Source organism: Aquarana catesbeiana, linkage group LG07 (assembly GCF_042186555.1).
Source record: "Aquarana catesbeiana isolate 2022-GZ linkage group LG07, ASM4218655v1, whole genome shotgun sequence".
Taxonomy (NCBI): Eukaryota; Metazoa; Chordata; class Amphibia; order Anura; family Ranidae; genus Aquarana; species Aquarana catesbeiana.
In genome coordinates, this window is record NC_133330.1 from 39,910,417 (window position 1) to 39,928,126 (window position 17,710).

At 46.6% G+C, this 17,710-nt stretch overlaps 1 protein-coding gene across 1 annotated transcript in view; it reads right to left on the reverse strand.

Annotated features, from left to right (window-relative positions):
* The window catches only part of LOC141102415 (protein SHQ1 homolog), a gene marked incomplete at its 3' end in the record, with an annotated part of 35,916 nt that extends 19,873 nt beyond the window's left edge, over window positions 1-16,043 (reverse strand). Inside the window, 3 exon segments of the mRNA XM_073591372.1 lie at window positions 788-852; window positions 11,215-11,368; window positions 15,963-16,043. Of these exon segments, the coding sequence (XP_073447473.1) occupies window positions 788-852; window positions 11,215-11,357 (208 nt within the window).
* Between the last annotated feature and the right edge of the window lie 1,667 nt (window positions 16,044-17,710).

A 17,710-nucleotide genomic window follows, 5' to 3' on the forward strand; every position in this document is an offset into this window, starting at 1 on the left:
GGAAAAGCCGATCACCGGCTCTTCCTATTTACATCCTGATCAGCCGTGATTGGACACGACTGATCACGTGGTAAAGAGTCTCCGTCGGATACCTAGATCGGTGTTGCAGGGTGTCAGACTGACACCCCGCAACAACAATCGCCGCTGCGCGCCCCCGGCTCGATATTCCTGATCACGTCATATGACGTCCGATCAGGAATATCAAACCACTTTGCCGGTATTCTGTAATAGGGCGGGCGGCAAGTGGTTAAAAGCATAAACTTTGTATCCATCATACTTTACTAAAAATGGTTACTTTTTGTAAGACGCCATGATGGTCAATCTACAACTGCCTACATGGAATGTTTGCAAGCTCGTTTGGCTGTACGTCTCCTACGCTAAGAGCCCAAGCCAGCTGCCCCTGCCCCCTCCACAGCCCTGCACTCCAGTGAGCACGGGGGGTGCAGAGAGCTGCTGACAGTCACCAGCTATCTGCTCAAGGAGCCCTGAGAACCGAGCGATCAGCGGCGTTCAATCGCTGAGTTCTCAGTGTTAGAGTCGGCAGGGGACAGTTGCTGCATCACCTAGGCAAGTATGAATTTAAAGAATAACCAAACCCCATACTTCTCTTTTAAACATTCTTGACTGGGCACAGTGGAAACCAAAATCCTGTAAACAGCTAATGAATATTGATTACAAAGCTGATTGTAGCCCTTGATAAGAACTAAATCTTGACCAGAGACGCACATAACAGTGGATAAATGTAATACTTTACATGGAAAACATGATTTAAGTGACATGATCTTACCATCGTCAGCATTATATACGGCTTTCTGTCTCCCATCTTCCACAATCCTGCCAGGCAGCGTCAATCTGCAAACAGATGTGATAACACATTAACAGAGGGAACACGTTGTCATTTTTTTTCCGTAACATCTACAGCAGCAGGTTGAGCAGAAAGATAACGCTACATAGAAGTCTTTATTAGTCACAGCAAAAAAATAACTTAATAAATAAAATCACACAAACAGCCAACGCGTTTCAGGGTCTCTACTGTCCTCTTTCAGTAAAGGAGTTGTAAAGACAGAAGGTTTTTTTTATCTTAAAGCGGAGGTTCACACAACAATTGAACCTCTGCTTTTTAGAACCCTCCCCCCCTCCGGTGGCACATTTGGCACCTTTCAGGGGGGAGGGGGGTGCAGATATGCCTCTTCCTGTCTATGCCTCTTCCTGTCCCATCGCGCTGTCTGCTGGGACACACACGGTCCCAGAGACAGCATGCACCATTCAGATTGCGCTGCGCGACTCGCACATGCGCAGTAGGGAACCGGGAAGTGAAGCCGCAATGCTTCATTTCCTGATTCCCATACTGAAGATGGCGGCGGCAGCATCCGAGGACCGAGGGACGGTTCAGCCTCGGGTGCCGACATCGCTGGACCCTGTGACAGGTAAGTGTACATATTTTAAAAGTCAGCAGCTGCAGTATTTGGAGATGCTGACTTTAAAAAAAAAAAAGTTTTCGCGGGACTCCCTCTTTAATGAATTCTATGCATTAAGATAAAAACCCTTATGTGTGCAGCAGCCACCCTAATACTTACCTGAGGCCCCCCTCTGTCCAGAGATGTCCACGACTGTCTCCCTCATGATTGGCTGAGACATAGCAGTGGCACCATTGGCTGCTGCTGCTGTCAATTACAGTCAGCTAGATAATGAGGGTAGAGAGGGGGCTGCGCCGGGTCAGGGCTTGTGTCTGAATAGACACAGGGAGCTGTGACTCGTCTTGGGTGTCCCTATAGCAAAATGAAAAGGCAGAAGGGGCCAGGAGCACAGAAGAGGGACCTGAGAAGAGGAGGATCCGGGCTGCTCTGTGCAAATCCACTGCAACAGAGCAGGTAAGTATAACATGTTTGTTATTTTTATAGGAAAAAAAAAAAAAAAAAAAAAAAAAAAAAAACACGAAACTTTACAATCACTAAGACTTAAAGTGGTTGTAAAGCTCTGAAATGAAAAATGAACAAAGCATACCCTTCTATAGTGTGTACTTGCCTCTATTCAAAGCAACTAGTGTGATTTATGTCTGCTGTCTCCTTCCTCTACTGTCTGCATGAGTCACTTCAGATTGTCTGGTGTTGCATAGACTGTCAGGAGGAGACAGTCTCACTCCCCCTTCAGCACACAGTAGGTGATTGACAGCTTCAGCTGTGCATATTTCCCAAGGAGACTGTAGAGGGACGTGGGTCTATTCCTCCAGAGATTACACTCAGTTCTCTGCTCTATGTCAGGGGTGCTTAACCTGTGGCGGCCAAAGGAGCCATCTGATGTGGCTCCTGACCTCAAACCAAGGAAGCGCATGCCCATGCCAGGTCAGCAAGCTCAGATCGCGATCAACAGTTTGCTGACCCGCCATCCCAGAGCATCAGAGTGCATGGAGCCGGCAGCAGAGGAAGCAGTCAGCCCAAAGAGAGAGCAGGAGCCGCATAGGCCGATGCACCCTCTGTAGTGCCAGCTTCTGTCCCAGGAGTGATACCAAGGATCTGGGATCTAACAGCCAGGAGAGTGATGCCAGCAAAAGCTTCATTTAGGGTTGGAGACTGCGCTGGACCGACTCACTCAGTTGAGGGTCTATTGGTGGGTATTTGTGGGGGCGGGTCGGAAGAGTTCTCTCCTGATGTTTTCTGCCCGATTTAAAAGAAGGGTGGCGGTAAGCCTTTACTGGGGGCTTGGGCTGCTACCTCTGGGTACGGCCTCCAGGCAGTTTCCACATGCCTTTGTCAAGATAGGTAGAAAAGGAGCGCAATATCCATTGTAATGCAGAGTGAATTTATGATCGTTTTATTGAAAGTAGCGACAGGTGACAGGAATTTAAACTTGACACAGCAACAGCTGTGAAGAAGGGGGAGTCTTTGTTTCCCCGAAACGCATTGGCTTGATCACCTGTCGCTACTTTCAATAAAACGATCATAAATTCATTCTGCATTTCGTTGGATATTGGCCGCTCCTTTCTACCTATCTTGCCAGCAGAAGCTGGAAGAGGAAAAGGTCGGTGTATTAAACATCACATACACTGCACTTTTGCAATGGGCATATTAGCACTTATTAGGCCGCTTTCACATTGATCTGCAGGCGCAACACAGTGCACATGTGGCTTTTCTGCACTGAGCCACAGACTTCTATTAGATCTAGAGGTGCACCGAATGGAAATTTTGGTGCTGAAACCAAAAATGCAGGATGCACTTGGCCAAAAACGGAACCTGAAAGTGACAGTTTAAAAAAAGAAAAAAAAAAAAAAAAAAAAAAAAAAAAAAAAGTATTCAGACCCCCTTAAATTTTTCACTCTTTGTTATATTGCAGCCATTTGCTAAAATCATTTAAAGAGGAGTTCCACCCAGGGGGGCCATCAAAAAAAAAAAAAAAATTAAAAAAGTCAGCAGCTACAAATACTGCAGCTGCTGACTTTTAATTGGACACTTACCTGTCCCTGGGTCCAGCGATGCGGGGGATCGAGGCCCCGCTCGTCCCCCCCCTCCGCTCGTCGGCGCCGGCATTTCAACTGTGGGCGCCGGGCTGTGGCTTCACAGCCTGGCACCCACTACGCATGCGCGAGCGGCGCTGCGCGCCGTGATTGGCCGCTCAATCACCTGGGACCTGTATTGGGTCCCAGATGATTGACAGGAGGGAGGGAGCAGAGCGGAGCCCTTCCTGTGCCTGGGGGGAAGTGATGTCACCAGCCCAGGCAAAGGAACAGGCAGACTACGAGGGACCACCTAGCAACAGGCATTTAGAGGTGAGTGAAAAAAAAAAAATATCCAAATGTTTTTTTGTTTAGAATTTTTACAGGTATTTTTATTTTTTGGGTGGAACCCCACTTTAAGTTCATTTTTTCCCTCATTAATGTACACACAGCACCCCATATTGACAGAAAAACACAGAATTGTTGACATTTTTGCAGATTTATTAAAAAATAAAAACTGAAATATCACATGGTCCTAAGTATTCGGACCCTTTGCTGTGACACTCATATATTTAACTCAGGTGCTGTCCATTTCTTCTGATCATCCTTGAGATGGTTCTACACCTTCATTTGCGTCCAGCTGTGTTTGATTATACTGATTGGACTTGATTAGGAAAGCCACACACCTGTCTATATAAGACCTTACAGCTCACAGTGCATGTCAGAGCAAATGAGAATCATGAGGTCAAAGGAACTACATGAAGAGCTCAGAGACAGAACTGTGGCAAGGCACAGATCTGGCCAAGGTTACAAAAAAATTTCTGCTGCACTTAGGCCCCTTTCACACTGGGGCGGTAGGGGGAGTCGGCGGTAAAACAGCGCTATATTTAGCGCTGTTTTACCGCGGTATTCGGCTGCTAGCGGTGCGGTTTTAACCCCCCGCTGGCGGCCGAAAAAGGGTTAAAACCCCTCGTATAGCGCGGCTATAGCCGCGGTATTACCGCGGTACAGCCGCGCTGTCCCATTGATTTCAATGGGCAGGAGCGGTTTAGGAGCGATGAATACAACGCTCCTTCACAGATCCAAAAAAGCGGCTGACAGGAGATTTTTTCTTCTCCTGCCAGCGCACCGCTTCAGTGTGAAAGCCCTCGGGCTTTCACACTGAACAAACAGCGGAGGCTGTTTAGGGGCGATTTGCAGGCGCTATTTTTAGCGCAATAACGCCTGCAAACCGCCCCAGTGTGAAAGGGGTCTAAAGGTTCCTAAGAGCACAGTGGCCTCCATAATCCTTAAATGGAAGACGTTTGGGACGACCAGAACCCTTCCTAGAGCTGCAATATAACAAAGAGAGAAAAATGTAAGGGGGTCTGAATACTTTCCGTCCCCACTGTATATTTGTATGACAATTTAAAAGTTTATTGATATTATTTATTTTTACTCTGTTCCAAAGGCTGGTCTTTTTATTTTGAGTCTCCTCCTGCTTATGTTTCCCTGCAGACAGGCTGGGAAAGAGCACAAATCATGTACCTATACGCGATTTCTTTCTTCGGGTCTAGGGCGCACGCCATCGGCGACCCGCTCCCGCTGTGATTGGACACAGCAGGAGCCAATTAAGGGGTCCGGCAGACTCAATGTCCGCCAGGACCCGCCGATCGTTCCCGAGGCAGACAGAAAACAGGACAGATCGCCGTTCTGTCAGAGGGAAAGATGGAGATCTTGTCTTTCTGCTAAGCAGGAACACTGATCTCTGTCTTCTCACAGTCAAACCATCCATCCCCCATCCCCCAAACAGTTAGAAAGCACTCCCAGGGAAACCATTTAACAATTTCATCGCCGCTGATGTAAACCTCTTCCCTGCCAGTGTCATTAGTACAGTGACAGTACTTTTTTTTTTTTAGCACTGATCACAGTATTGGTGTCACTTTTTTTTCAAAATTGTGAATCTTTTTTTTGTTTATCGCGCAAAAAATAAAAGCCGCAGAGGTGATCAAATACCACCAAAAGAAAGCTCTATTTGTGGGAAAAAAAGGACGTCAATTTTATTTGGGTACAGCGTTGCACGACTGTGCAATTGTCAGTTAAAGCAACGCAGTGCCGTATTGCAAAAAATGGCCTGGTCAAGGGGGGGGGGGTGAACCTTCTGAACTGAAGTGGTTAAGTGACCCTCCCTCAAAAGGTTGAGCACCCCTGCTCTATGCTGTGCAGTGTGTGACATCAGATCCCCACTACTACCTTCTGGAGCTCGGAAATAGTGTGTAAATTCTGGACAAAATGAATGTAGAGAGAAGCAAATACTGCAGATAAACAGGTACAACTTATGTAGAAGGATTTGCTTCATCTCTGTGCATCACCTGAGGACAGTCACTTCACTAGGTATATGTAAGGGTTTACAACCACTTCAAAGTGGTGAAGAAGAAAATAACACTGCACCGGCATTTCCCAAGGTAAATGCTAAACAGCGCAGTGCGGATTGTTTCGGCCTTGGGTCTAACATGGTACAAGTCATCACCAATGCAACACTGAACAACAGTGCTGAAATCTATGCTCCATTTATTTATTATGTCCAAAATACATACTGCATTTCACAGCCTTTAAAGCACACAGAGTTGAATGACATAATACATACTACAAGGCAAATGCACTAATAAAGAATTATCATGCTTAAAAATATTTAGTATGTAGGCTCCATCATATGATATACTGGGCACTTAATGATGACAAACGGTATTTTATTACACCGATGTTTCGACCAAGGCCTTGAGGAGGGTGAGCCGAGACCCACCTAAACATCATTCATTACTGCAATGTGCTCCGGGAAGACCTCGGAGCGCCGGCTATATCCTATATCTGGCTTGGTGTTGAGCATCAAGACATTTTGTTGGATTGAGTGCCGGTACTTCTATTCTGCAGAGCAGTATGTACATTATATATTCTGTTATTAGTTATCCAAAGGGAATTTTACACACGGGGCTAAGAAAGCGCAAAAGGGGCGCAAAGTAGGCGCTAATAATCTCCTATTAGAGGGTTGATTTTAACCACTTGCTTACCGGGCACCTAAACCCCTTCCTGCCCAGGACAATTTTCAGCTTTCAGCGCTGTCACACTTTGAATGACAATTGCGCGGTCATACAACACTGTACCCAAACGAAATTTTTATCATTTTCTTCCAACATATAGAGCTTTCTTTTGGAGGTATTTGATCACCTCTGGGGTTTTTATTTTTGCTAAAAACAAACTAAAAAAGACCAAAATTAAAAAAAAAAAAAAAAAAAAAGTTTTTCTTAGTTTCTGTCATAACATTTTGTTTTCCCCTTCACTTACGGGCACTGATGAGGCGGCACTGATAAGGTGGCACTGATATGTAGAATTGATGGGCACTGATATGCAGCACTAATGGGCACCAATAGGCGGCACTGATGGACACTGACAGGTGGCACTGATAATGAGGTACCGACAGGTGTTACTGCTGGGCACTGATTGGCACTGTGGTGGGCTCTGGCAGACTTTATTATTGGGGCACTGCTGGGCACCGATTGGCAGATCGAATGGGGCTGTGCTTATAATCAATGTGCTTATCAGCACAGACCACACCCCCTCCGACAGGGAGAGCTGCAGATCAGCTTTCCCTGTCAGCGCCAACTGAGGACTGCCGTTTACCGGCACTTCCTGGTTCACATGATGATCAGCTGTGATTGGTTACAGCTGATCACGTGGTAAGAAGCCTCTGACAGACGCTCCTTGTCACGATCGGAGATGCGGCGTGTCAGACTGACATGCCGCGATCGCCGCGCTGAATGCCCCTGTCGGCTCCCGCCGGCATGTTATCCTGCTGGATGTCCTATGACGACCAGTCAGGATAACAGAACCACTTCCCGGCCGTCAATCTCACTGGTTCGCGCTCTCCCCCAGCCTGTAAATGAGTTACAGGTTTTATTGGGGGGGTTGGAGTAAGTACCGCTTTTTACCAGTACTCACTCCCACTTCCGCAATCCTTACTTTTCTTTGGGAGGATGACATGCCTTGTCCTGCCCCCCCCCCTTGTGGAGAGCTGCCAGTGGTTCCTCAGGAAGCCACAGCCGGCTCCCATATCCAAGATGGCGGTGACAGGGACAAGCACTGGTAAGAAGAACTAGATGCAAAAGACATCTCTGAACCAATAAACTGAATTTCCTCTTTAAAGTGGAGTTCCAATTAAAAGAAAAAAAAATTTAAAAAGTCAGCAGCTACAAATACTGCAGCTGCTGACTTTTAATAAGTGGACACTTACCTGTCCCAGGGTACAGCGATGCGGGGGAATGAAGCCCCACTCGTCTCCCACTCCTCTCTGCAGGGCCGGCATTGTCACTGTGGGTGCTCGGCTGTGGCATCACAGCCGGGCACGCACTGTGCATGCGCGAGCTGCGCTGCCACTGGCCAGGCAATCATCTGGGACCTGAGACCTGTCCCAGGTGATTTCTGGGAGGGAGGGAGAAAGAGGTGATCTTCCTTCCAGCGCCGCGGTGCCCTGGAAGGAAGTGGGAACTGGAACCCTCTAAAATGAGGGTTTCTGTCCCCCCCCCCCCCAAAAAAAAATGACATGGCAAATATGGCATGACAGGGGGTCACCTTCCCTTAAAGCAGAAGTTCCATTTTTGGGTGGAACTCCGCTTTAACAATACAATCCTCCATCTTTGTAATAAATTGTCACCAATCCATGCATACCATCTCTTAATTCAAAAATGTGATCTGGCCACTCAAACCAAAGCATTAGATCACTGGTAACTAGAGCTGTACGATTAATCGTTAAGAATCTATATTCTTTCCCCCTCGAGATCTTAACAAAGCATTTTCACGATTCTATGTAGAGCTCTCTGCTCAAGCCCACAGCTTGGAAAAAAAAAACAAAACAGGCAGTCTGCCAAGTCCCACAACATTCCATAGCCTGAGCTAACTATAAACTATGTTTTGTTCCTAGATCAGAAGACTGAACTTCCATCTGTAAATGAGGGCAGTTTAACCACTTAAAGACTAAACCCATTTCTGACCCTTGTTGGTTTCAACCCTAGAGAATAAAATGGTGGTTGTTGCAATATTTTATGTCATACCGTATTTGCACAGCGGTCTTTCAAATGCATTTTTTGGGGGAAAAAAAAATACACTTACCAGTTAAACGCCTCTGAAAAGCGATTTAAAGGCATGGCAGTTTAGACGCAAGTATAAGCTTAAGCCAGCCATAAATGGATCTAAATTCCTCCAGTTCAGCAGAAACCAGCCGAATCTCAGTCCATCTATGGGCAGGCTGGTTGTACTGAAATCGATCTATCAATTGACTTTAGTACAACAAGCCTGTAGGTTTTTTTCGCCTGATCACTTCCGGCGGTTATAGTAGCCAGCAGTAATCATTGTATTCCGCCGGCAGAAAACAGCGCAGTGGGAGGGAATCCACCAATTTTCTTTCCTGCCATCCATGGTGGCAGGAAAGAAAATTGCATAATGTATGGCCTGCCTTAGACTAAAGCCTGGAACACACAAATATTTTTTTTCATTCAACCCGCTGGTTGAACATGAAAAAACTGACAGCTCAGTTCGGAGCCGCTGTACTAACAATCCAACGTTAGTACAGCGATCTCCCCAGCTGAGCTGTTGTGTTCTGACAGGGGGACGCCCAAGCAAGAACACTCAAGTCAGCACTCTCGTCCATTGGCTGAGAGCGCTGATCAGCAGCTGTTTGGCTGCTGGTTTTCCAGCATGCTCATCCGACAGAAGCCAGCCAAACAGCCTGCTTTTGTCAGACTGGCTGCCATACACACGGACCAAATGTCGGCCGATTTTTATTGAACTGGCCGATGTCACCCGACATTCCGCCCGTGTGTACTAGGCTTTAGACAGTGTTAGTGTTTGTACATATGATTCAAAAAGAGAGCTGGGACTCCCTGGAGAAAAAAAAATGTGCCCTCAGGGAATGGCAGTCTCAGATTTCATTATAAAGCATGTAGCATGAACACTGACAGAACTAAGGCCTGTCAACAAACAAGAAATGTCAATATGCCTATTAAAGTGGTAGTAAACTGCAGTTGACAGGAAAAAAAAAAAAAAATCACCTGCAAGGCGAAATTACACCCAAGCACATAAAATACCCCCCCCCCCAAAGATTTTTGAGGCCTCCCCACCCCCACATATACGCACATACAAACACATGCGTTGGGGTGCCTACGCATGAAAAAGACTTCTGCAATACACGTTACATATCACCACACATTCCGGTGTGAGAGCAATATTTCTAGCACCAAACCTCCCCTGATGACCTATAGGGGGGCTTTTAAAATGTCACCTATGGAAAATATAGAGTACTAAAGTTTGTCGTCATTTCACCGACACACACAAATCTAAGGTTTGGCATGTTGGGTATCTATTTACCCGGTGCAACCTTGTCTTTTATATTTTATCAAAATATTGGGCAATTTGTTGTGTTTGTGTGCCCTAACTTTAAGGTGTTTGTTACCCCAACACTTCATATTCCTGACATGTGCCCTCTGTACCATGTACTTGTATGAGAAAGTCTCCTGTTCTCTCTGTATTACTTCCTTCGTGTGAAATCCCTGGTGTTCCTGTACCCTTGCTTTCCTATTAAAAATGGAGTACACTAAGCAGAACAGCACACTGTGGTCAGTTCTCTACCTATGCTGGGAACTCAGTGCACTCTCCTCCAATGATCAGACTTGTCCTGACACGCCCCCACTGCACAGCTATTCACTGGGAAGCTCAGTGTGCTGCTGCTTCTCCTCCCCTTAGCATTTATGCAGCTGAGAACAGAGGGATGAAATCACTAATAAAAAAAAAAAAAAAGAGAAAAAAAAAGAAAGGTTTTTATAATGTTTTTTTTTATATCTATACAAAAATGTTTTGCCTTTCATTTCAATTTTAAACTGAATGGGTTGTTTTACAAGGTGATCATTTACAATCACTTTAACGTTAGTGTATTTTTTACCTTTGCGGTAATATAATGTGACACAAAAAAGTAGCAACTACCATTATTTTATTCTCTAGGGTGTCTGCTTTCAGAAACTACCGTATTTATCGGCGTATAACACGCACTTTTTCCCCTTAAAATCAGGGGAAAATCGTGGGTGCGTGTTATACATCGATCCCCCACCAATTGTGAGCCTTTTGGCGGCTCTCGGCGGCTTTTGGTGGCTTTCGGCCATTCTCGGCAGCTTGCGGCCGCTTTCGGCCATTCTCGGCAGTCCCGCGTGAGCCGCCGAAAGTCGAAAGCAGCTGAGAGCCGCCGAGAACTGCAGAGAATGGCCGAAAGCGGCCGAGAGCCGCAGAGAATGGCCGAAAGCTGAGAGGAGAGGCCGAGAGCCGCCGAGGATGGCCGGGAGCGCCCGAGTGCGGCGGCGTCATTTTTAAAAGCCAAACGACACAGGGCAAGGCAGATGGATACTGACAAGACTGCAATGAGGGACACGGCTGCAATCAGGGACAAGGTACAGATGGACACTGACATGGCTGCAATGGGGGACAAGGCTACAGATGGACACTGACAAGGCTGCAATGGGGGACAAGGCTACAGATGGACACTGATGAGGCTGCATTGATGGGCATTTAAATGTAAGTTTTTTTCTTAAATTTCCCTCCTAAAAGTTTTTTTCCTTAAAAATCCCTCCTAAACTTGGGGTGCGTGTTATACGCCGGCGCGTGTTATACGCCGATAAATACAGTATATAATGTTTTGGGGGTTTTATGTAATCTTCAGGCCTAAAAGTCGTCTCTGGCAGCGAAAGAGTTCAAAGCACTAATGCTACCTGAGAAAGTATGGCTTGGCGTAGAATTTGAAGTCATCTTCTTCAATGTAGATATCAAACTCCGACACTCTGGCATAGGGAACTTTAATGGTGATAGTGAGAAAGTCTGCATCCTGGCTGATGTCAAAAGCCGGTGTGATCATATTAAGTCACCCTAGAAAACAATGGAATATATTAGTGACCAGCAAAGGAAATGTGAGTAAAAGTATAGAAGTGGCCGGTACCTGTACAAGAACCTAGACGTCTCACGGGAATCACTTACTGTAATGCCATGACACAGACAGGTCAAGTAATACGGGTAGAACAACAAATGGAATAGGATTGTTACCCATAGCAAGAAGTTGCCATACCAAAAACCAAAATATCAAAACAACCCCCACACCATAATCCCCCCTCCACCAAATGATTTGGACCAGTGCACAAAGCAAGGTCCATAAAGACATGGATGAGCAAGTTTGGGGTAGAGGAACTTGGCTGGCCTGCACAAAGTCCTGAACTCCACACGATAGAACAGTGGTCATCTACCCTGTCCTCAGGGCCCACTAACAGGCCAGATTTCCAAGATAACTGAAATACATCACAGGTGATATCATTTGCTACTCAGTGATTGCAGTATTCTAGTCTGCATCTCCCCAAGGTAATACATAAAACCTGGCCTGTTAGTGGGCCCTGAGGACAGGGTTGATGACCACTGCGATAGAACACTTTTGGGATGAATTAGAGCGAAGACTGCGAGCCAGGCCTTTTCATCCAACATCAGTGCCTGACCTCACAAATGTGCTTCTGGAAGAATGGTCAAACATTCCCATAGACACACTCCTAAACCTTGTGGACAGCCTTCCCAGAAGAGTTGAAGTTTTTATAGCTGCAAAGGGTGGGCCAACTCAATATTGAACCCTACGGACTAAGACTGGGATTCTAATTAAAGTGTGTTATGTGCGTGTAACGGCAGGCGTCCCAATACTTATGACAATATAGCGTGTATACGTGATCCTAGCCTTAATTACACTTTAACAATCTGTAATGTAATACGAGGAAAAACCTAAGGCATCATATAGATGTGCAGTTTGGTGGGTAGCAAATATGCGCGATTGAGCCAAGTTTTTGCCAACCACCCACAGCCCCCCTCTTAGATCGGAACTTCATCCAAAAGGGGAAGTTCCACATGTTTGTATCATTCCCCCCTCCACTGCCACACTTGGCACTTTTTTGGGGGAGGAACTAGAGCTGGGCAATTTTCTCCCAAAAAAAAAAATCTGCGATTAAAAAAAAAAAAAACTCAATTCACGATTCAAATCGAGTTTTTTTTTTTTTTGATGGACACCGTGCCGGTCCTGAGGAGCTGCGGGCAGGAGTTTTTAGGCGAGGCCGTGGCTTCGGTCTAGTCCGCGAGGCCAGACGCCGCGGACTAGGCCAAAGCCGCGGCCTCGACTAAAAACTCCTGCCTGCAGCTCCTCAAGACCGATGCGGTGTCAGCGCCGGTCCTGGTGAAAAAAAAAAAAAATTGATTTGCTGAAAGTTTGAATTGATTTGACCTCTCAACTCAATTCAAGATTCAAATTGATTTTTTCCCCAGCCCAAGAGGAACCAGTATCTGGTTTTGACAGGTACCCGCTCCCACTTCCAGTTAGATGCACTGCAGCGATTTAAGCCGGAAATTCGCCCCCCCCCCCCCCCTCCTTCCCCCACAGTCTTTTGGGACACATCACTGGTCCCAGAAAACTACGGGACCATTCACAAGGTGCAGCACGACTTGTGCAATAGGAAATCAGCTGTGAAGCCGCAAGACTTCAGTGCCGGTTTCCCTTACTTGAGATGCCGACGCATGCACCCGAAACCGATGGATGAATCGGCTGGGGTGCCGACATTGCGGGATCCCTGGACAGGTACGTTTCCTTATATTAAAAGTCAGCCGTTACAGTATTTGTAGTTGCTGACTTTAAATTTTTTCGGGGAGCCTGGAGCTCCTCTTTAACCACTTGCTGACCAGCCGCTGTCACTATACTGCTGGAGGTCGGCTTGTTCCCGCAAATTGCCGTAGGTGTACATCGGCTCCTTTAAAGTGTAAGTTCACCTAGTTCAGCTTTACAGAAAAATCTGTAAGGTGAAATCCTCTCCATCCTTGCGTCTTCTCCATAGCTGTCAGGACGGGCTATGCGGCTGCTGATTGGTCGGCGCCACCCATGTGATGCGCTGACCAATTAGAATGCTCCAAAACGTCCCCCTGACGAAGGATGTTTTGGACATTCACCTCAGGGGATTTCTAAGCCCCGGATATACCAGGGCTTAGAACCGGAGATTGCAGCGGTCCAAGTCAGCGGGACCATGGGGGGGGCGAGGAGGGAGACCTGTGTAAGACGTGCGCCTGCTGCATGGTGGGGGAGCCGATGCGCATGGCCGTGACAGCTCCACAGAGAGCCAGAACGGGGATCTGTCAATGTAAACAAACTGATCCTCGTTCTGTCAGGGGAGTAGAGAGAGATCGTCTGTTCCTAGTGATCAGGAACAGTGATCTCTCTACTCTCCCAGTCAGTACACTCCACCCACAGTTAGAAACACCTCCCAGGGAACACATTTAACACCTTGATCACCAATAGCGTTAACCCTGCTTGCTGCTCACTGCCATTAGTAGTAAAAAAAAAAAAAAAAAAAAAAATTATAATGAAACATGCCATAAAACTATCCCCTATTTTGTAGACGCTATAACTTTTGCGCAAACCAATCAATATACGCTTATTGATTAGTTTTAGAATGTTACCAAAAATATGTAGAAGAATACATATCGGCCTAAACTTATGAAGAATTTTTTTGGGGATATTTATTATAGCAAAAAGTAAAAAATATTGGATTTCTTTCAAGATTGTTGGTCATTTTTTGTTTATAGTGCAAAAAATAAAAAACGCAGAGGTGATCAAATACCACCAAAAGAAAGCTCTATTTGTGGGAGAAAAGGATGTCAATTTTGTTTGAGTGCAACGTCACAATGTAGAGTATAAGATTTCCTATCATTTGAGCCCAGTCTTGCCACACAGAGTTAATCCAGCTCTGAGCAATCCTCTTTTATTGTTCAGTGAGATAAAACTTGACAAACAGAAAAACTTTGTCAAATCCTCCCCCTTGCTGTGAGTGACAGGTGATTTACATCTCGTGCACTAGCCTAAGACATGCATTATTTTTTAATTCCCTCCCCCACCCCTTTCTTCAGCAGCTCTGCAAGGATTGGCTGTTCCACACTTCAGCATGATTTGGCATGCTGAAGTCATGTGGTTACTTTCCTGTCTTTTCACTGGATGTTAGAGATCATAGCAGAAGTTCAGTGTAAGAAATACACAGGAGAAAATTCATATTGACAAGAGGAGTGTAGAGGTGGGCGGGGAGTGTAGAGGTGGGCGGGGAGTCTACTGACATCACAACTCCACCCACCGAGCTCCAGACAACAGACCCGCCCACAGAATCTGCAGTTTTTCGGCTCTCATAACAGACAGAGGGGAGACATTTGACAGGTAAAGATACATGCAGGAGGCGTTTATATCCTTATAGATAACCCCTATGGCTGTAGTTTAGAAAGGATGACATTGGGTTTACATCCACTTTAAAGTGACGCAGTGCCGTATCTCAAAAAATGGCCTGGTCCCTAAGGGGGAAAATTTTCAGGTCCTTAAGTGGTTAAGCTGCAATAGGCAGCGGATCGGGGGGTTTACATGCCGACATGTAGCAATCAGCAGGTGGTAACCCCCCCCCGCTGAGCGCTACACACTCTAGCACATGGGGAAGTGCCGCAAATGCCCCCCCATACACATGCAATGCACATAGTTGCAGCACATTTATCAGCAAAAGTGGGGTTAAAGCCGGCAGTGAGGGGGTGTCCCATGGCTTCCTCACCGCCTGTCAGTAGCCTCTGAAGCGTGATTCGAATGTAGATCGGACTTCAGAGCAAAGGGAGATTTAAAATCACATCCAAATCTATGCTGAACAATCCATCCAATCAGGATGAGGCCCTCGTACTACACAGTTGATAGCAGTAGATACGGAGATTGTACAATCAGATTGTGTCTTAGGCTGCAATCAAACCTTGGCGTTTTGAATCGCGGGCAGATTTGCCGCAATTCTGCGTGTCGTTTCAAAGCGCCGGGGTGTGAATGTCAAAAAATCGCAAAACACACATTTGAGATGCCGTTCATTTTAATGGTGACTAAAATCGCGGTGCGGTTCTGGTACAATAAATCTCGCTGCAATTGCGGCAACCCACATCGCGTGCAGCACATCCCCCCCCCCTCAAAAGTAGCTCCTGAACTTGTTTTGAGCGACAAGCTTCACGCGATGCGGGTTCCCGCGATTCCGGAACTTCTTTTGGGAGACAGGCGTCCTCGTGATTCTGTTTGTCCGATTTTACCGCCATTCGTCGGGGGACAAGCGAGGGCAAAATCGTGCTGTGATCGGGGCGTCATTGAAAATAACATTGATCGCAAGTGCGCCCTGCGTTTTGCAGCGATTTCAGAATTGCAGCCAGAATTGTGGCGATCCTGAAAAATGCCAATGGTGTGAACAGAGCCTAAGTGATAGTCTATTAAAAAAAGAAAAAACACTTTCTGCCAAAAAAGAAAAAACACTTTCTGCCAATTCAGACTTTTAACCCCCACTCCCCCAAAAAAACAAGATGCCCTATCTGGATTATGGAATGTTCTGCACACACCGATCCTTCCATACATTACACCGACAATCTCACCACAGGAGAGCTCACACCTCACCCGACACACACGGGCTCCTCACCACATGCAGCACAGAGCGAATTCTACTTCCGGGACTGCACGTGTTAAAAAAACGAGACCAAAACGAGCACTCTGATTGGACTAACTTCCCCTGTTGCCCCGCCCATCCACCAACCACGCGCTGCTACAGGAAAACTCGAAGGAGGATTGGTCGAGGCGGGGGCGAAGCTAAAGACAGGACGTCCTATCACGAGGTGAGTGGCTAAAAAGAAGGAGGGGCGTGGTTACAAGTTGGATGCTTGTCAGGCTTTGTGGTTTCCATGGAGATCGGTAGGAAACGTTCTTCTTCAGTGATACATTGCAGCGGGTTCTGTGCTTCCCCCGATCACAGATCTGTCCCAGGAAGAGCGGGAATGGCGGGGCTAAGAAAGCGCAAAAGGGGCGCAAAGTAGGCGCTAATAATCTTCTATTAGAGGGTTGATTTTAACCACTTGCTTACTGGGTACCTAAACCCCCCCTCCTGTCCAGACCAATTTTTAGCTTTCAGCGCTGTCACACTTTGAATGACAATTGCGCGGTCATACAACACTGTACACATATGACATTTTTATAATTTTTTTCCCACAAATAGAACTTTTTTGGTGGTATTTGATCACCTCTGCGGTTTTTTTATTTTTTGTTAAAAAAATGTAAAAAGACCGTTTTTTTAGAAAAATATATACAAAACCGTTTTATATTTTGTTAATAAATTTTGCAAACAAGTAATTTTTCTCCTTCATTGATGTACGCTGATGAGGCCGCACTGGTGGGCACTGATGAGGTGACACCGAAGGTCACTAATAGGTGGCAGTGATGGGCACTGATCCGCACTGGTAGGTGACAATGACAGGTGGCCCTGATGAGGCACTGATTGGCACCACTGGTGGGCATTGATAGGTGGCACTGATTGCTGGCACTTATGTACTGGTGGGCACTGATTCATGGCACTGGCAGGCGGTACTGGTGGGCACATATGAGGCGGCTTCACCTCTTCCTCTTCGGGACCGATGTCCCTTCAACAGAAGCCGGTGATCGGATCCCCTACTCGGATCTGTGATCACCCAAGTCTCATTGACTCGGGTGATCACAGCGCGCGCCCTTCAGGGGGGAGTGGCGAGCGTGCAAAGGGGAGGACGTCTATTGACATCTCCCGGCAAATCAGATCTGGCTATAGCGCGGATCTGAAGGGGTTAAAGGCAAATAAACAATGCAGTGGCTCCAGAGCTTAGTGAATGAGGTAAAGCTTCACTTCATAAAGATTATCCAATCATGTGCAAGGAAAATTTTTTAAAAAAACAGCATTTTTGTTGGCACACGATTGGATGATGGAAGTCAGCAGAGCTTCCCCTCGTTTACTAAGCTCTGGAGCAACTACATTTTGCAACGTGCACAGTTTATTTACCAGTGGCAGCTGGTGTTTTTTGTTTAGGTGGGCGGCAAACAACCACCCCCCATGGCACCTCAAACACCCCCCCTCCCCCCGCTGTCTGCCGGTCCACTTACCCCACCCATCGGCGGCGGGCACATCAGGTAGAGGATCAGGCTGCGGCGGGCATCTGGCACCGTCTCCTGTGTCCTCTTCTCCTCTGAGATCATGACAGCTTCCGTGGTGCATCCCCTCCCCTCCTCCTAGGCGTTCAATAGGATCGCCTGACCTTTCAGACAATCGGAAAATGGGTATCAGACCCGCGCTTCCTGATTGGCGGAGGCAATTCAGGCAATTCAGTGTTATAATAGTCGCTGTAATT